General features: G+C 39.5%; 2 protein-coding genes across 2 annotated transcripts in view; both read left to right on the forward strand.

The window, feature by feature from the left end:
- The first annotated feature begins 228 nt into the window (after window positions 1-228).
- Window positions 229-20,971, forward strand: part of LOC121372607 — a 72,151-nt gene continuing 51,408 nt past the window's right edge. Inside the window, exons 1-4 of the mRNA XM_041499024.1 lie at window positions 229-339; window positions 14,531-14,710; window positions 15,770-18,211; window positions 18,609-18,787. Of these exons, the coding sequence (XP_041354958.1) occupies window positions 14,602-14,710; window positions 15,770-18,211; window positions 18,609-18,787 (2,730 nt within the window). The 5' untranslated portion in view covers window positions 229-339; window positions 14,531-14,601. The remainder of the gene's footprint in view (window positions 340-14,530; window positions 14,711-15,769; window positions 18,212-18,608; window positions 18,788-20,971) is intronic.
- LOC121372267 (zinc finger protein 862-like) lies at window positions 5,787-9,625 on the forward strand. The gene is made up of 3 exons (XM_041498557.1): window positions 5,787-7,167; window positions 7,291-7,549; window positions 8,525-9,625. The coding sequence occupies exons 1-3, from the start codon at window positions 7,019-7,021 to the stop codon at window positions 9,623-9,625; spliced, it is 1,509 nt and encodes a 502-aa protein (XP_041354491.1). The 5' UTR covers window positions 5,787-7,018.

Consider the following 20,971-nt stretch of genomic DNA (forward strand, 5'->3'; position numbering starts at 1 on the left):
CATACATACACACACACACACACACACACACACACAGAGACAGACACACGCAAACATATACACACAGAGACACAGACACACACACACACACACACACACACACACACACACACACACACACACACACATGACATAAGCACCTCAAATAGGAGCAACCCAATCGCCATGTAACCCGGAAGTATTTCAAGTAATCGGAGTGACTGCATTATTGATCACAGAGACGCCATTGTGAAACCGAAACTAAAACACTGACCGCCAGAATTACGGTTTTCCAGCATTTTACTTATTTAAATCTTAAAACATTTCACAATTAACAACGGAAAACTCGTTGTTATGGAGGTAATTATACCATAGTGTTCTCAAGTCGCATGTTTATTTATAGCTATAACCCTGCCGTGTCACGTTTTAACTATATATGTTTTTAGTATAGACACACAAGATGATTTTTATTTATTTTATTTTATTTTATTTTATTTTTTTATTTATATTATTTGTATTATTTATATCGTGTATTAAGCAGCCTTTTGTTTTTAAGAGGCTGCTTAAAACAGATTTTACTGAACAGGTACCATTATAAGTTATTACTTCCTGGTCTACAAAGGAGTATTCTCAATTACAGTGGAATACAGTGTGAAAAATAACAACTAAACAACTTCAGTATTTCAAAGTACATGTATACTAACATTCATTATATTTTATACATGACAATCGTTGTCAGAAACACCCAACCGACCACTGGCGATTTAGATTTGGGGGGAACCCACTATTCGGGTGGTGGGAGGGGGGGGGGGCGACCCACACTATGTATGTATGTATGCATGTATGCATGTATGTATGTATGATTTTATAAAATTTAATACAGTAAAACAAAGGAAAAGGTCTGATTAGGGGGGTGGACCCCGTGACCCCCCCCCCACCTTCCCTCGCTACGCCACTGCAACGGACCTAGATTTATTTTATTACAGCCTCACCACTAAAAACACAAGTTGATGTACCGATAGGAATTGTTTCTATTTTTTGTCGCGCAGCACATAATATTAACTAATGGGACAACTTTTGCTTGGCGGTTTCAACTGTTGATAACAATTTAAAAAGAAGACTGTGAACTTGTTATGGTCGCGTCTGGTTAGGATATACATATTGTCTCGTCACTGGCATACAGCTAACAGTTGGGTATCACAGCTGAACTGAATGCCTATGTTTTGTCTGCAGCTATGGACGTCATGGCCGTTAGGCGCCTTGTGTACAAGTCCTCACAAGTTTACTATTAGGCGTACTGCAGTGTTACATTATGTTTTAGTTTCCCATTCACTCCATGGGCGTACATAGGATTTTGAAAAGGGGGGTTCCAAAATAGATTGCAGAGATATTGGGCATATATTTCTATGTTGAGTAAATATAATAATGTCAGATATCAATATCAGATATATTAAATTATTTAAAAAAAAAGCGATTTCAGGGAGGGGGGGGGGGTCGGTCGAACCCATCGACCCCCCCCCCTATGTACGTCCATCCACTCCCCCTGTTGTCGCAGTCCAAAGGAGTTTAAATTATCCACACACAAAATGGTTGGTTATGGTGTCGAAAAAAAAAAGAAGAAGCGAGAAAAGAGTGATTTAGTACTGCGTATAAAAGTGATTAACAAAAATAATATTAGGACAATGTCTGGCACATATTACGCAGTTGGTTCAAATTCGATATCGCTGTCTATTTTTAGAAACGGGAAAATGTGTTTATAAGTCTGCTGTTTGTACTATGAACTCAGTTTATCATGACTATTTGAGTCACTTTTCGAAAATGTTTACAATATATCTAGTATATCGTTAACGATCAGGTTCTAGCCGGATAAAGTTCTGTATTTTTAGATATTATGTTAATTGCTGTACAGTATTTCCAAACGTCAGCTGCGTATGAAATAAGAATAGACAAGTACAATGCATGTTATCACGTTTTACGTGTTCTGTCCTGCCAGAGGTCGACATTTCCCATTATTATTCCGGAACTAATCACGTTTGTACACCGAACATTCTGTATATAAACATATCTATTGTTTAACCTCGCGTTGTTATTGAACCGGGCGGGGGAGGGTGTGTGTGTGTGTGTGTGTGGGGGGGGGGGGTTACTAGCTTAGTCGGTAGAATGCTCATCTGAGGTGCTTGAGTTGTAGGATCGAATCCTCTCGGCATAAACGGTGGAGGGGAGGGGAGGGGAGGGGCAATGGGCAGTTGCCACCTTAATGCAAATCCACAAATTCGGCCAATACAATCTTTATTGCAACCATTGTATGAGTACACTGGTTTAGGGGACTGATTCCCATTTAATAACAGAAAGAGAAAGCAAACACATGAACCAGTTATAACAACAGTAAACAACAGATTTAATACACATATCTGCATGAATATGCCACACATACATAAATATACATACATCAGTGTTCGAGATTAACGGTATCCCGATATCCCGGGGATACCAGAATTTAATTTTCGATACCAGACTTCAAGAACCCAGTATCCCACCGGGATGCCATATAATACTAAATTCTCAGGTGGGATACCAGATTTTGAAATGTTAGTATCCAACTGGGATACTGGCCAACATTTTTAATCTCGAACACTGAATACATACGTGCATGGCGTCGATCGGTGGGGGACAGGGGGACACGTCCCCCTCACTTTTCGACGCCGGGGATAAATAAATGCCCCCCCCCCCTTTTTTTCGTTTAGCATAAGCAACAACAAAAACACCACCAAGAAGAGCAACAACAACAAATTAAAAAAAGAAGTTTAACCACTAATGTGTAGCTTTATGATTTTCATTGACATTCCTTTATCACACACACACACACACACACACACACACACACACAGCCACACAATGTACACACACATACACACACAATGTATACACATACACACTAACATGTCCCCCCACTTTTAAAGCTGGATTGACGCCCATGCATATGTGTACGCACGCACATGCACACACACATTTACATTCATGCACACGCGCGCCCACACACAGAGACAGACAGACGCACAAGTCACACACGATAAGATAACAATATAGTAAAGGTCTGCCAAACAGCTATATACAAAACACTCAACCAACTCTTTTGACTCGGGCAAGGGGTCTGCAGAGGTTTTTCGATCTTTTTACTATTAATTCGAGTCTGAATTTTGATACTCGCAGCGTGTTGTTTGGATTACATTTACAGGCGGGGGGGGGGGGGGCTAGGGGGGGTGGTAGTGTAGGGATTCAGCCCCCCACTTTTTTCGCCATTTTTTATTTCGGGACTTTAAAATATTTTATAATGCTAATACGGAAACCCGACGATACAAACATAAATATTAGCAACCCCCCCCCCCCCCCACACACACACACTTTGAAAATCCGTCCTACGGGCCTGCATTTAAGAATAAGTTTTACTTAAGTGTCAGAATCACTCAATGATTTGAAATGTTTATGTTCTACTATTGTGTATGGGAAAAGTTTAGTATGTGTATTTTCCAGTATGGGACATTTGCATATAAATGTATTTCGCTCTCTATTTCTTTACGACATTCAGGGGTTCAATTTTTATTTTTTAAATTACTTCTCACAGGGCAAGTGCCAATCAGATATTCACTTGCCCCATATATTTTCCCATATATATTTTTCCATTTGCCCATACTTCTTACGGTTACCAATTGTGTTAATGCAATGCTTAATAATGTAATAATCTTGAAGGTAATTGGTTTAATTGCACAAATAAAGAATTTTGCCAATAGGTTACAACACTTAACCAGGAAGTACTAAATGTATACGCCTGTCCAGTAGTATCCACTGTTTTCTCTATTTATTTAAACTTTATTTTGTATATAGTGTCCATTTGTTGATTTAAACTTTGTTATTTGTTTGGTAGAGTCCACTTGTTACAGGCATCGAATTTTACCACGGCAACGACGGCAAGTGCCTTCGTTGCCCTCCTTACTTGCCGTTGTGCCCCGAAAATCGAACGTTATCGACGGCAAGGAAAATGCCTTTGTGCCCTTCCTGGTTTGCAACCGTGCCCTTCCCAGATCTACATATGATCATTTATTGTTTCACTGACAATTTCGAATAAAAAGTGTTAAAACACCCGTATTTCATTATGTTTTAAAATTTATTTACGTTACAACTCGCGTTATCAACAATCAAGGAGGCTACGTTGCAAGAGACTGCATCATGGACGCAGCTATATTGTGATCACGTGAACACTTCGTGGGACAAGGTCGGTATATCTTTATGTTAATTACGCACTGCCTTTATACTATAGTTTTCTTGTATTAATTTGATTGGTAACTGTTCGACATACTACCCAAAGAAACTAACTCAAATGGATGTGTAATTACCATTTGAAAATTTAGCGTATTATATCAAAATGAAAAAGGAAATTATACCCCAATATAGGTCACACAACCACCGATTCACACAGACACACTCGCACGCACGTGCTCATGTCATGATTTCCCTAGTATTAGTTAACAGAAATGCCACGGAAAGGAAGACTAAAAAAAAGGAAAGAACAGGAGCTTAGCTCGGCAGCAGCAAAGTGCGTCAAGCTGTCCAAATTCTTCGGGTATGAGTATTTCTACTAAACTTAGTTATATTAGCTATTGAACTGCAGTTTTCTTTTCCAACATCAATAACTTGGCACCAGTCCAGTTGTCTCAACTGTCTTCTTGTCCTGAGAATTTCTAACAAATTGATCGTCAAGTAGGCCTGCTATATATCTATATGTAACGATAACATACATACAAACATACATACATACATGTACATTTTATTAAAATTTGACGGCACAGGTACCATTTGTTTGATAATTTTCGTGTTCACTCATGACATTATTAAAGGCAGTCAGTACAACCGTTACAAGACGAAAACAGAGATGAACTCCCGAAATTTTTCTCCTTGTAGCACCTGCACCAATCATCAATTTGTCCGTTCAATGCCATTGCCAAGAATGAAATCGAAAATGATCAAACTAAAGGTCTAGAGTCAGATTTAAGAAACGTTATATATTTTACATGTAATACTGACGACCATTCGGCGATTTTAGTCAAAGTACTTAACAATCCATAATGAGCCTTTGATCGTCGGACATTTCCAAACTGACTAAGCGCCATGACCGAACATAAATTATATAGAATCGCGCTTTGAAGGTCACACAGTTTAATATTAACGGTAATTTTGTGCGACACAAATGTTTTGACGAAAATGCAGTTTTTGTTTTGAAGCGGTTCGATATTGGGTAGGAAAAATGCTATTTTTTAAGTGTTCAAACAGTCATTGATTCGACATGCGCGTTTTAACGGTACCTGCACAGAACACAGATACAGTCGCTAAAATGTCATCGCGTTTGCTATTAATAGACACAAGCGCGAAGCCGTAAGCGCCCGACTTATTCCGAATGGGTCTGGCTAACCGCCAGATTGGACGGTTGCCAACATGTTCTACAATTATTTATTTTCACAGCTGCTCCTTAGTACAATTTTGTGCAGTAAACGTATATGTAATTAAACAATAAATTAATTAAATATTTAACAATATGAAAATCAAAATTATTAAAGTGTTAAATTAATAGAATTTTTGTAGTTTTCACCATATAATGTAAATGTTATTTGAATCAGTAGCGTAACCGAGTCTTTATTTGGGGGGGGGGGGGGGGGGGGGCAGACCTTTGTCCGGGGGGCCAATGTTGTATTTATTGTGTACAATCAAATGTGAAATGGGGGGGGGGGGGGCGATGTTTTGAAGGGGGGCACCGCCCCCCCCCCAGGCCCCCCGTAGTTACGCCACTGATTTGAATTAAATCTTTGTCTAAACTCTTTACTCACATGCTATCAAACTATATTACGCCCACTCGTCATCTTAAATATATAGAACTTTATCACTTAGATATGAAAAAAAGAAACAACAAACTTTGTATCTAATTTTGCTTCATTAAGATAGCTTGCTGCTTTTTTTTTTTCATTTAACATTAACAAATTAAAAGAAATTAATTTATTTGGCAATACCGTACTTACAAGTGTTTTTGTTATTCATCCCATTCCTGGTCACGAGTACATTGTTATTTATTAAAGCCACACATTGATTAATATATTATAGGGCATTTTGACAGGCAGTCAAATGTTTGCAGGCTTGTTAAAAAATATATGTTCCTGGATGGGAAGGTGTGATTGATTTCATTATAGTTTTACCATCCAATACTTAACAAGCAAGTTGTCATGCATTTGCCATTCTACTCTTCCTTCAGTTGCATGAATCTTGTAACAACTGACATGGATATATTATAATTGTCTAATTTAATTGAATTTTTAATTTTATTCAGCTCCAAGCCCGAGTCATCAGGAAATGATGCTGATGCTGATTCAGTACCTTCCTTGGAACCTCTGCCTGAGTCTACTACTGTTGTGTCTTCCAATGTGGACCAGGGTCCAAGTACTAGTAAAGCTGGAAATCCCGAAGAAAGTGTAGTTAACATCACTAAAGCACCGAAGTACAAGTGTAAGGTGACAACAATACTTTCCTGGAAAACGGACTGGGATTGGATAGGATTCCAGGAAAAAGACGGGTATGTTACACTGGTATGGTGCGAAGTTTGTAAGGCCTACTATAGTGAAGGTGGAAAAAGCAGTTTACACCAAGGACAGTCACAATTATGCGAATTGGAAGCATATATAAAGGGGACTGCGAATGTGAAAAAAAGATACTGCCCGGACCCACAATGCTAGCAAGCTGCATCGAGATGCGATTAAGGCGACCAAGGCCACCAAAGAGATGCCTGTTATTTACAGGCACCTTAAAAAAATGGACAAAGAGACATTTACAAGAATGTGTCACCTTTTTGATTGGGCATACACAGTCGCACACTCAGAACTTTGTTTTACAAACTTTCCAGTCTTAATTAGTGTAGAAAAAAAAACATGGAGTCAACCTTGGTAACACTTATGCCAATGACAAGGCATGCCGAACCTTTGTTGATGAAATTGGTGAAACGATGGCAGACGACTTGAAGCATCTGTTTTCCACGGAACCCTTCTACTGTTCAATCCTGTTTGATGGCAGCACTGACAAGAGCCTCTCGGAAAAAGAAGTAATTAGTGTTAAGTTGCTTGAGGACGGACTGCCTAGGTTCAAACTTCTTGGGTAAGTAAGTGTTTACTTCTTGTGATAACGTGACTTTTTATGACATATATGGCTTAGACTAGTCACCCTAGCTACATAAATAATTGCACCATTAATAAATAAAGTTCTCCTTTATTCTTCTAGAATTACAGAACCTGGTCAATGTACTGCTGAGGGCATATACAATGCAATTACTGCAAAGACTCGAGAAATGCAGCTTGACATCAAGACATGCTGTGTTGCAACAGCAGCTGATGGAGCTTCAGTTAATTTTGGGAAAGAATCTGGTGTACTGGTTCGACTGAAGAAAACAATGCCATGGCTTATAATGATACACTGCATTGCACATCGTCTTGAGTTGGCCCTGAAAGATTCATTCAAGGGTTCATTTTATGAACTTGAGGTGAATTATATTCTTGACTTTTTAAGATCATGGTATGTGCTGTCATGTCTGGAAAATGCACACAATACATGTAATTTCAAGTAATAGGGAAGCATTGTTTAGTAAGACGTCACCTGTAAAAACAATATGGTTAGATTAATGTAAGGTTCAAATAACTATTAAAGGCAAGCTTACAAATGTACATTAAACTGACTAAATATCGTATTGTCATACAAAGCTAAACGCAATTCACTGCACCATGTTGAAATGCTGCATCCTATTTACATTGAGTGGTTTCTGGTAGAATATAATATTGTACCACGCTTTGGTGTCAGTCCCATTGATTTTACCCGTGGTGTATCCCATAGTTAGGCCCGGGCCCCCCTAAATTTTGCGACAGTTATAATTATATTATATTTTTTAAACGTCCTACCTATGTGGCAGCAGCGGGTTTCCTCTAAAAATTTGTCAAAATGACGTCCAATAGCCGCTGATAAGATAACAATCAATGTGCTCTAGTAGCGTCGTTAAATAAAACAAACTTTACTTTTTATATCCACCCACCCCCCCCCCCCCCCCCCCCCCCCCCCCCCCCCCCCCCCCCTAAATGGATTTTCTGGATCCGCCACTGAAATCTCTCGGAAAAGGATGATGTAACTACAACTTAACTATACCAAGTGTACCAAAACATAATTATGTACTAAATATACCTGGTTTAACTAAATCAATTATTGTTGACATATGCTAGTTGGCCAAACATAAGAAATGGATTATGCACAATGTTATTTTTGTCAATGAGATGACTTGAAATATATAAAAAAATTCCTTGGTATATATCTTCTTTTCATCTTCATTATATTTTATTTGAGTATTGCTAATAATCTGAAAATAGGATCATCATGTTAGTTTCTGAAAAATTTTACTGTTTGTAAAAAATGGTTTCATTTGTTTTTTGAGAAATACTTATTATGTTTCTTTTTGCCTTCTATTTTTCAGATAGATAATCTGATGATGCATCTATATTATATGTACCGGCGATCTGTCAAGAAATGGCACGAGCTTCAGAGAACAGCTGAGACATTTGGTGAACATGTAGTGAAACCATCACGATCTCAGGGCACCAGATGGATAGATCATCGCAGAAAGGCATTAACAGCCCTGATCCAGGATTACCGCTGCATTGTAACACAACTCCAAGAGCAAGGATCCGAATTGCGAAAAGACATCCCAGCAGGAGACCGTGCAAAAATGAGAGGATATTCCAAACTCATGACCTCACACCGCTTCGTACTATACTTAGCTTCCTACCAGGATCTTGTGGAAGACCTGGCAGAATTGTCGCTCTCACTCCAAGATGACAATCTTCCAATTTCTGGTGTACGAGCAAACATTGATCTTGCGCAGGCTAACCTCATTTCAATGGTCAATAATCCAGGGAGAAATCTACGTAGAGTCCTACTTGAGACCACAGCTGCTGAAAATGATGGCGTTGTAAGATTTAAAGGTATCGAGTTGGTGACATCTCCTTCTGAAGTGGACACGTTCAACAGAAAGTCGAAAGAGATAATAGAAAGGATCACCATTTGCATCTCTAGCAGATTCCGAAATTTTGTTGATGACCCAGTGCTTTCAGCAGCTGATATTTTAGACCCAACAAACTACCCAACAGATCATCAAGCTCTTGCTGTTTATGGACAAAAGGAAATTACAACCCTCACAGATCATTTCAATGCACTTCTAGTGAAAAAGGGCTGCCAGGTAGATGAGATAGAACGGGAGTGGGCCAAGCTGAAATATGATATATCTCGAAATCACAGACAGGAGGCATTCTATCCGTTATGGCAAAAGATGCTTACCCAGAAGGAGGACCGGTACAGCAACGTACTCCACCTTGTACGAATTCTACTGGTCTGCCCTATTGCCACTGCGCATGTCGAGCGTCAGTTCTCATACATAAAGAGAATTCTGGGAGACTGGCGTCTCAACCTGGGCCTGAGTACCATCCAGCATTTACTCCGAATATGTTCTCTGAGGGACCCGAGCCTGAAAATTTCAGCCAGCGCCTGCAGTCAATCGATGGAGGTCTTCCTGTGTTAAATCCAGGAGGCCTGAAATCATGCCTTATGGCCCGAGAAAGAAGGCAAAATCCATTGCTGCTACTCCTACAGATTATGAGCAAGTGGACAGTGATACTGACACAGACTAGAGTAGACAAACATCAGAGTGAGAAACTCTTTGCACATATCCGAGTTAGGATATTTTTGTTTTATTATGGTTCATGAATATGTACCGTATACTGAACTTATTTTCATTGTCATACATAAATGTAGTCTAGTCACCTTGTAACACATGGTTTCTCGGCTAGGGGAATAGCCAAACCATCTATGCATAGCCTAGTTTCAGTCAATGAAGAGAAACTATCTTCTAGTCAGCTTGACAAAAACGGCAAAAGTACACTAAGTTCAGTTCAGCATTGGATAGTGACCACATTATCAGTCTATTCGCAACTTACTTGTACAATACACAATTCATTATATGACTATGGTACTCTTCGGAGTGTGATTCAGATGGAAAATGAGGATTATTCACTGAAGTTAATGTGCAGTTATCCAGTGAAGTGATTGGTGCTATTTAATGTTCATTATCTTCAAAAGTAGTAACATTGAGGTATCCAACGTGACATTTTCATAGTATTGATCTTTCTTTCTCGTTCTTGATCATAATGGCATAGACTGTCATTCTCAGGTCATTTCTTTGTGAGAATTATTTGGTATGATAGAATTGACAAGTTGTATAGTATTTTTTTAACAATATTATTTCAAATGTGTGTTATTGTTTGCTATACAGGTTGGTATAAAGTTTAAACACAGGACCACTGTCTATTACATTTAGAAGATTAAAAGTTTCTATTTTACAATAATTATTTGAATTATTATCCAAGTAGTAGTTAGTATGCGGATATGCTTATGAATGTATCAGTCATAGAGTAATAATCAAGTGACTCACCCATTCCCTTATGGAATAGTCCTAGGCCTTCAGTAGTAACATTACAGTTTGTAATAATATGGGATAATTTTATAGAAAATAAGTTGCCTTCGTGCCTCTTTTATGAAGGAAAACTTTGCCTTGGTGCCCCTCCAACTTGCCTTGGTGCCCCAATTTTTGTTCTTGACACGAAGGCAACATTTGCCGTGCCCTCAAAAAGTTAAAATTCGATGTTTTTAAATAGTGCAGGCTTGGTAAACAACAGCCGGGGAGGGGGTGTACATCGATTGCAGCCTTGTATTTTTAACTTATTGAGCATAATTTATTTGTTAGAAACCATTAATAAAGCAGAAAAAAACTAATATATTCATATATGCTTAGAGGGCATCGCACCATCACGATTATAGCGTAAGGCTAACGAAATCTAACTTGTCACGATTATGTAACTTCACCGTACTTGTTCATTTTACACGAACGAATATTTAAATTTGCAAAGTACTGAAAAACATTAAGTATGTTTTGCTACAAGGTTTATTATATCTAAACTAAAATATCTTGCAACGTTTATAAGAATATAGTTCATAATATTTATGCTTTGTTCAAGTGAACTCTGAAATTACAAACTTGCTCTACGCCCCAGTTCATTTGCAAAGTGCAGATTCCAGAACTGCGTTAATGTCTAATTTAATTTGAATATGACAGTTTTAAACTGCAAGGATTAAACATTTTGATTGCGCACACAAGGCATGCATACTTTATTTGTGTATAAGCTGTAAAGCGTATTGGACGCTATTTCAAAGTTTGAAGATCATCGAACCGATTACTTGTACGAATTTAGTCGAACGTTGAGTGGCGGAATTACTGATTTTAGTCGATAGTGTAAGGGGAATAACTCTAAAGTTGTTACCAAACTTTTCAACACATTGTTTTCCCGTGTTGGTGAAATGTCATTGGTAAGAGTTCCGATCGTTCCAGCATTTAGTGTAAGGGTTAGTTTTCCTATGAGCTATGTAAATGTTCGGACGATCGGAACTCTTTCCAAAGGTTTTACCCAGATTTGTAAAAAAAAATTAAAAAAGTTTTAGATGTTACATTAGTCACTTATCACCGGCCATATGCAGTTAACATAATTACTTGCCCGGCTTGAAAATTCCTCTTGGCACAGGCGTCGGGCGATGGGATTTTTGATTCCCTGCTGTGACATAATTGGCAAAGTCTGATTCTCTTGCAACATTTTCATCCAGTGACCGATTTGCTTTAGAGCAAGGACATAAGCTGCGAAGTGGGGTTCGAAGGGTTCAGTGCAGTATTAGGCTATTAATATAGATGTCCAGGGATAATGTAGCCAAAAGGATCCGCTAGCTTCCTATTCAAACCCCCACCGCCCCCCACCAGATCCAGACCACACTATGCCCCTGATGTACTGAAGTATCCTTAACATCCACTCTGACTCATTCGTTCTTTGTTTTTATTATTATTAATATTTTTGAACATATTTTTACAAACACTATTAAAGAATATTAACATTGCTAGTGGACAACGGCCCAGAGAAAGTGTATTAGTGAAGGATGTTCAGAAAGATTTGTTCTAGTGGTCAGAAAGAAAGATTTGTTCTAATGTTCAAACTCAAAAGACAATTGTATGAGGAGAGATCGCTGGGGAACTTCGGGGGGGGGGGGGGGGGGGATCATATTGAAAACCCGAGAATGACAAATAGAAGGCGCTATTTAGACACGAGTTAATATATGATCCATCCAGTAACGGGATTTGAACTAATGTCCTCGACTTCATAAGTTTTAAGCAAAGTTTATTAAATAATTAGACAATGACCGAAGTGTCCAGACAAAGTGATGAGTTTAGTATAAATGGCAATAAGAGATAATGAAAAGAGTAGCCGCTGATATTTAAAAATGGAAAACAATACCACCCCCACCCACCCCCCCACCCCCCGATTTTTTATAAAAAAAATTAAATCGAGAAAGAAAGAAACCGAAACAAAAAAAAGAAGAAAAGAAAATACCCCGCCCTCCCCCACCCCCCACCCCCAACAACAATACACAAAAAAACCGTCCCTGAAAAACGAGACTTATAACACCACCAGAACAAGACAGAATTGAAGAAAGGCAGCCCAAAGACCCACAACTGTTGACATCTACACCACCACCATCACCACAACCACTACCAACAACAAATGAAAAGAATTTAAGAAAAAAAAGAAACAAACAAACAACAATAACAACAACAAACCCCTACCAAACCAAACTGAATCGTAAAGAGTCTAAAGTCTAGAACAGTCCTTATTATTGACCATTACTTGTGGTTTTGACAGGTCCACAGACACGGGGTGGGACGTAGCCCAGTGGTAAAACGCTTGCCTGATGCGCGGTTGGTCTGGGCTTGATCCTGTATCAAGGGTCGTGGTATGTGCTATCCTGTCTCTGGGATGGTACATATACAAGATCCCTTGCTACTAATGGAAACATATTGCGGGTTTCCTCTCTAAGACTATATGCCAAAATTACCAAATAGCCAATATGCTCTAGTGGTATCATTAAACAAAACAAAGTTTGTCCAGAGACGCACTACGGTGCAGTTCACTGCACGTCTCGCCGTTAGAACTCACTATTCTGTACTATTGTCATTTCAACAGGAATTTAGGTATGGGAAGTTGCAAAAACGTTATAGTTAACTTTGTGGGTGGTGAGTATTTAAAAAATGTCCACCACCCCATCCTCAATCCATATATATCTAAATGAGCAAATACATTATTCAGGCAGACGAGTTGCGCGCCAAAGCCATTGTGCTTGAACTTTGCATATAAATAAATAAGTCATTAACAGCATCTTTTATTTTACAGCAAATTATTATTTGGAATATGCAGCCTCCCCTCTCCCCCGCCAAAAAAAAAGAAAAAAAAAAGGAAAAAAAGATCGACATGAGAATAATTTTTTCTTTTCAATCTCAAATGCGAAGAAATGGGTGTCTGTCCTTGTTCAGTTTATGATAAGCCACGTACTGACATTTTTGGGGTTGTTTTGGCACTGGCATTTTGTATGACATATTGGTGGTATTAAAATAAATCGACATGCAGCTCAGGGGCCTAATTCATAAAGGTCTCTTAGGCTCTGCTAGACAACAAAGTATCCTCTTTGCAAGTCATTTAGCATTGCACTGCGAGATCGCAAAGTTGCGAGAGTTTAGTCATTTAGGCCCTAGAGCTGCAATGCTTTTTTTTTCGGAAGGGGTAGGGGGACTTAAGTTGCTTACTTGTTTGAGAGTATGTTATTAGTTCTATACTGGTCCACCCGGAGGATACCATAAGTTTTGTATATAGCTTTGCCATGTTGAGTTACAGATCAAATTTGTGTTTCATGAGTTGTGGGAATTATTCAAGGGCCAAAACGCAGTTTAAAGTGGAATTTATCAATTTTTAAAAGAGTTGTTTCCCTTGAACTTATTCAGAATAACGTTCATCTTTTGTTGCCGGTATCGGCCTCGGTGGCGTCGTGGTTAAGCCATCGAACTACAGGCTGGTAGTTACAGGATTCGCAGTCCGGTACCGTCTCCATCTCAAACTCAATAGGTAGGTGTAAGACCACTACACCCTCTTCTCTCTCGCTAACCACTAACCAATTAACAAATAACCCACCGTCCTGGACAGACAGCCCAGATAGCTGAGGTGTGTGCTCAGGACAGAATGCTTGAACCTTAATTGGATATAAGCACGAAAATAAGTTGAAATGAAATGTTACCGGTGTTAATGGTGTGTGGATGAGGAGGTTATTGCTTGAAGACACTGCCGCCCAACTCTAAAGTCCATGCATTGCTCACACCACTGCACCACCCACACCCAGTTGCTGGCATTATCCGACCCCTGTAAATCGTTCGTTAGTTCGTCCACGTGGATATTGCCTGTTAATTATTCTATTCGTTCATTCGTTTCTTTGTTCGTTTGTTTGCCATTTGTTCATTCGTTCATTCACGACATGAACTTCATGTATTAAGTGTATATTTCAGATATAGTATTCTAGTGAGGAGCCTATTCCACAAAAACACTGTGCACTTTGAATAGTTTAACAACTTAAAAAATGCATCCTGTAAGCACCATCGTCAGAGCATATAACACAACCAATGATAATGAATTCAACCTGACTGAATGTCCTGAATATGACACTGAAAGTCTGCATTATTTTTCAGGTAAGTTCCTACATCTTACAAATAATATGTATTGAGTGTATACAAGTATTATTGTAAACCTATTTAATAAATACACAAACTACATACCGGCAATAGTAACATACGAAAGCAGGAGCGAACTTGCAGGATTCTTATTGGGAGGGAGTGCAGCTAAAGAGCACTTGTCGGACTGCGCTCGGTCTATGTCAGGGGCGGTTATAGAATTGGGGGTGGGTAGTGTGCACATATCCTTATCCTTAGCTGGAACGATTAGTGGCTTATCACCTGTGGTATGTTTATAAATTTTGGAATTTATTTCCCATAAAAGATTACGCCAGTGCGCAATACCAACCATAGCAAGGACCAAAGCAAATGTTTTCTATGTATTTCATAATTTATTATATGTACTGTTCTTAAAGAAATTGTTTTGCAGTCGGAGATTTACATTTACGTGCAAAACTAGGCTTACGACGTTTTGTGAAATTGATCTCTGGATATATTTGTGAAAGGTGTTTACCCATAACTTTAAGACACGACACGATGTCACTGTTCTTGCACAGTACACACTTTTCCTATCTGTAGATTAGCATTTTAATTGTAGAAAATAATGTTTAAAATTTTGAAACAAAAAGAGTTTTACTCTGTATTATGTGAAGGAAGCGAATATTCGTTTAACGACTTCTCAGCATATTTTAACCTATGACAATCTGTAGTCTAAAATAAGTTTATTGTCACATTTCGTCTAGAGTGAAAGAGGAAAACGTCTGCCATCACATAAGTTAATCGTACGGAAAAGATCTTTTAAGTACACTTTGACAAAGACAGTATAGCACATACAACAACCTGTGAGGTCCCAGTCGAGGGACACTGCTTCAGACTGACAGAAACCTGAGTCTGTCAGGGGGCGGGGGTCAATCCTACCACCCATGGAACCTCAGACTAAAGCTCTACATCTGAGCTTCATCTTATCCCCTTACTCAGTATTGTCATACAGTTCCATTTATTTATTTTTCCAAAATTGGTGTCTTAGATGTTATTGAAGTATTCACAATATTAAATAAACGAATTGTTTATCTTTAGATGTTTCAGGTACCAAATTTGACGAAGTGGATATGCTATGTAGTCGTTTCGTATATGACAGTTTGGTCAAGGTAACCGTTGTGGATTTCGCATGTCCACTACTGAATTACTGTCACACAAAATCCGTCAAAAGCAGTACTTTAAAGACAGTAAACACGGAAATGTTCACAGATGAAAACAAAACATTAATTGATGAAAACAAAACATTAATTGATGAAAACAAAACATTAATTCATAAAAAGAAAACATTAACTGATGAAAACAAAACATTATTCATTGCCCCTGTGAAAACATTATCCTTTATATCTACAAAGACAATATCTATTATGTCTGCAAAGATGTTAACGCTATCTATTTTCTTTGGAAATGTAACTACACAATATGCTTATTGGTTAATATTCATTCGGTCCCGATGTGCTATGCACACTCTGTGCTGTTTTATCCATTATCAAGGGAAATCGAGTCTATGTTCTGTACTGTACATTTCAAAAGGTTTGAAATCAGCATTTAAGCCATTGGTAAACAGCCTAAAGCCAGCAGAGAGATATTTCTCATCAGCACAGATAGGTTCCTCTGACAAATCATTACTGAAGAACCTACAAACTGAAAACAGATCCCCAGAACCTAAAACCCCCAAATATCGACCAGAGATTTTAGAAAATAATACAACTAGAGTCCTGGACAACCCAGCAAATTGTATGATGACTAATTTAAAAATTATCAATATCAGCAGTGATAGCAATTTACCGCCTTGTGAAAGTCGCCACTCAGGAAGCAGTGATGCCAGAATCAGTGATGCAAAAAGCAGTGATGTCAGCAGCAGGAATGCCAATAACAGTGATGCCAATAACAGTTGTGTCAGAAGCAGTGATGCCAATAGCAGTGATATCAGAAGCAGTGATGCCAATAGCAGTGATATCAGAAGCAGTGATGCCAATAGCAGTGATGTTAGAAGCAGTGATGCCAATAGCAGTGATGTCAGAAGCAGTGATGCCAATAGCAGTGATGTTAGAAGCAGTGATGCCAATAGCAGTGATGTCAGAAGCATTGATGTCAATAGCAGTGATGCCAATAGCAGTGATGTCGGAAGCATTGATGCCAATAGCAGTGATTTCAGAAGCATTGATGTCAATAGCAGTGATGCCAATAGCAGTGATGTCGGAAGCATTGATGTCAATAGCAGTGATGTCGGAAGCATTGATGCCAATAGCAGTGATTTCAGAAGCATTGATGTCAATAGCAGTGATGCCAATAGCAGTGATGTCGGAAGCATTGATGTCAATAGCAGTGATGCCAATAGCAGTGATGTTGGAAGCATTGATGCCAATAGCAGTGATGCCAATAGCAGTGATGTCAGAAGCATTGATGTCAATAGCATTGATGCCAATAGCAGTGATGTCAGAAGCAGTGATGTCAATAGCAGTGATGTCGGAAGCATTGATGTCAATAGCATTGATGCCAATAGCAGTGATGTCAGAAGCATTGATGTCAATAGCAGTGATGCCAATAGCAGTGATGTCAGAAGCATTGATGTCAATAGCATTGATGCCAATAGCAGTGATGTCAGAAGCAGTGATGCCAGAAGCGGTAATAACAATAGCAGTTATGCCAGTAGCAGTGATGTCAGAAGCAGTGATGCCAGTAGCAGTGATGTCGGAAGCAGTGATGCCAGATACAATGATGAGATGGTTCGGTATGCTTCATTTGGTGAATTCCCCTCCACCTCGACCTGGCCTAATCGTCTGGCGGCTGCAGGATTCTACCACAGTGGACTGGACGATCAGGTGACCTGCTACAGCTGCGGGATGACCCACAGGAAATGGAGGCGTACAGATGACCCCATGGAGATTCACAGACGGGTGTCTCCTGGCTGCAGATTCGTCCTCAATCAGGAAGAGAACCACCCCGTGGAGGTGCAGGAAGAGGCCCGTGGTCGACTCATAAGGATTAGCGGAGTATCGCCAAACTTACTATCAAACCTGCTTTCTCGACAGACTGACAGTACTGACCCCACTGTGCAGGCATCGTCGTCCACTGGTACCGGATCTGCCATACCAGTAACGTCAACAACCAGCATGGAGTCCGCCATGATGGTGACTTCATTCGATGCCGCTAATAGCAGTGAGAGTTTGCTGATCGACAGGCCGATTACAGACAACGACCTGTATGGCTCTCCTTCAACAGCTGGCGGTAATCTGACCGTGGGCCACGGAACCACGCAGACAGTTGCAGCCAGTGCTGGGCTGACGACGGCGGACACTGTCAGATCCACTAATGTCCAGCTGTCAAGGAACTTAGACAGACCTCCACGGACCTGGCAGCAGCCGAAGTATCCCAAGTATGCTGATTTGGATACACGTATTTTGACGTTCGCCGGACGATGGCCACACCCAAACAACCAGACTCCACGGCAGCTAGGGGAAGCAGGTTTCTTCTTTTCAGGTTAGTACATATATCGAGTATTATTTCTAGATATGTTTCAACATAATTAGAACTCAGGAAAGGAAGTGAATGTAGGTTTAAGTACATCTAAAATGACAAGGACCCAGGGCCGTAGTCTAAAATAACTGGGGATGGCAGCGAAATAATAATATAGTAGGGTGTTCTCCGCATGGGTAAAAAGGACACTTTTAGACTTACAAATTGCAAATTTACACTTTTAGACTTATAAATTCTTTCATATATTTCGAGGGGTAAGAAGCAGGGTACGTTGTACGGTTCTGGGAACCATGCTGCTAGAATGCAGTATGCTACTAAAGATGGGGTCGGTAGCGGGTCGGCTGCCATAAATGTGTCGTGCAGAGTCAATTTAAAGGCCACTTGTCTGCTCTCTATGTAGGAAATTCTCGAGATAGCACAACATGCTACTTTTGTGGTGGTGGTCTTAGAAACTGGATACGGGGAGACAACCCATTCGTCGAACATGCCAGATGGTTTTCGCGGTGCGAGTTCATTAGAGAGGTCAAGGGAGACAAATTTGTTGTCCTAGTTCAAGAAATGAATGAAAACGAAGAAGAGGTAGGTTAATTATATTTATTTTTATTTGCACACATTGGGCTGATGTAATTTTTATTACTTGCACATTCATTAGGCTGATAACATGTATATTTATACTAAAAGGCAAACGTTATTGTGACATGGATTGTTTGGAGTAATAAATTTGTGAATGGATTTATGGATGTAAACCAGAGAAAATGTGCATGAAACAGCTCGAACAATGCAACCAAGCAGTTGTTGCAGCGATTGCATGCTGTGTGCAAGAAACATGGAATATTCGGGAGAAATCCTGTCCAGTGTTCACTATAAAAGGCCAGACATTCAGTCGCAAATCATTGCCACTCTGTGCAGCCTTCAGAAGTTCAAATGTCAGAAAAACACCATTAGTGAACTGTTTGATGCAATTTGGTCATGTCACGCCTCAATGAAAATGACAAATGGTGAGTCATAGGGATACTTGAATCTGGGACCTCTCAGAGTGACGTCGCACGTCAATTCAACGTCAACAGAAACACCATATGGCACTTGTGGCAACGATATCAACAAAACAGGGACCGTCCCCGTAGCGGCCGACCACCCGTGACAACCCCTCACTGTGAAAGAGGCATTCCCAGGAACTTTCTCCAGCGTTTTGTGACTCAATGAGATGACGATGCCAGGCCTGTATCAGTGCTCAAGGTGGACTCACTCGCTACTGACTATGTGAACTTCGCTCTGGACCCCCTCTAGTGATGTGGCTCATTTGCATATGGCAGGTGCGCCCTTTTCATGGACTATTGCTCGTTTCCATACCTTCGGACATTTCTCTTTCCATATTATAACGTTTCATACACGGCAGTAAAAACTTATCATCAATTATCTTTGTCTTTTGTGTGTCACAATAACATTTGCCTTTTAGTATATTTATTTGCTCACTCATTAGGCTGTTAAAATTTCTATTTATATTCACACCTATTGGGTGGTATCATTTCTGTTTGCACGTTCATTAGTATACCAGCCTCGGTGTTGTTGTGGTTAAGCAATCGGACATAAGGCTTGCAGGTACAGGGTTCGCAGCCCGGTACTGGCTCTCACCCAGAGCAAGTTTTAATGACTCGATGAGTAGGTGTAAGACCACTACAACCTCATTGAGCATTGACGATTCGTGCACGGTGAGCACGGGTCCTGAAAAACAAAACGTCGATCCACAAGCCTAGCAAACGGGACGACAAAGGGTGTCAGTATGTTGTCCCGGTAGTACTGCCCAGTGATCCTTCCTTGCACACTATGGAGAGGGTTGTCAGTTATAGTGATACCACCCCACACCATAACCGATCCACCGCCAAATCTGTCATGAATTCGCATTGTGACGTTGGCGTGCCGTTCATTTCGTCGTCGCCAGTTTTAACGACTCGATGAGTAGGTGTAAGACCACTACAACCTCTTCTCTCTCAGTAACCACTAACAACTAACCCAGATACCTGAGGTGTGTGCCCAGGACAGTGTGCTTGAACCTTAATTGGTTATAACCATGAAAATAAGTTGAAATGAAATCATTAGATTAATATCATTTATATTCATTTGTACATGCATTAAGCTAATATTTATATTTATTTGAACATTTATTAGGCTAGTTTCATTTCTATTTAATTGGGCATTCATTAGGCTGATATCATTTCTGGTTACTTGCTATTGTTCATTCATTAGCTGATGCGGTATCATTTATATTGTTTTGCATACTCGTTAGGTGATATCAGTTCTATTTATTTGCAAATTCATTAAGCTTCAGCAGATATCAGTTCTATTTATTTGCACATTCATTAAGCTTCAGCTGACATCAGTTCTATTTATTTGCACATTCATTAAGCTTCAGCTGATATCAGTTCTATTTATTTGCACATTCATTAAGCTTCAGCTGATATCAGTTCTATTTATTTGCACATTCATTATAGCTGCAGCCGATACCATTTCTATTTATTTGCACACTTGTTCTTAGCCTTGTGTCTGTGTGTGTGTGTGTATATATATGCATGCATATTCATTAGGCTATTTTTGTGTATTTACACATCCATTATTCCATTATTAGTGTTTAATATATACTCTTCAAAAAAGTAGGGGAACTCTAATAAGAATGTACAATTGCCAAAATTGTAAGGTATATTAGCTGTGGGGAATAGTTATTTGATAATAGTGAATTAATTGGACAAACATTACAACCGGTAGTTC

Source organism: Gigantopelta aegis, chromosome 4, assembly GCF_016097555.1.
Source record: "Gigantopelta aegis isolate Gae_Host chromosome 4, Gae_host_genome, whole genome shotgun sequence".
Taxonomy (NCBI): domain Eukaryota; kingdom Metazoa; phylum Mollusca; class Gastropoda; order Neomphalida; family Peltospiridae; genus Gigantopelta; species Gigantopelta aegis.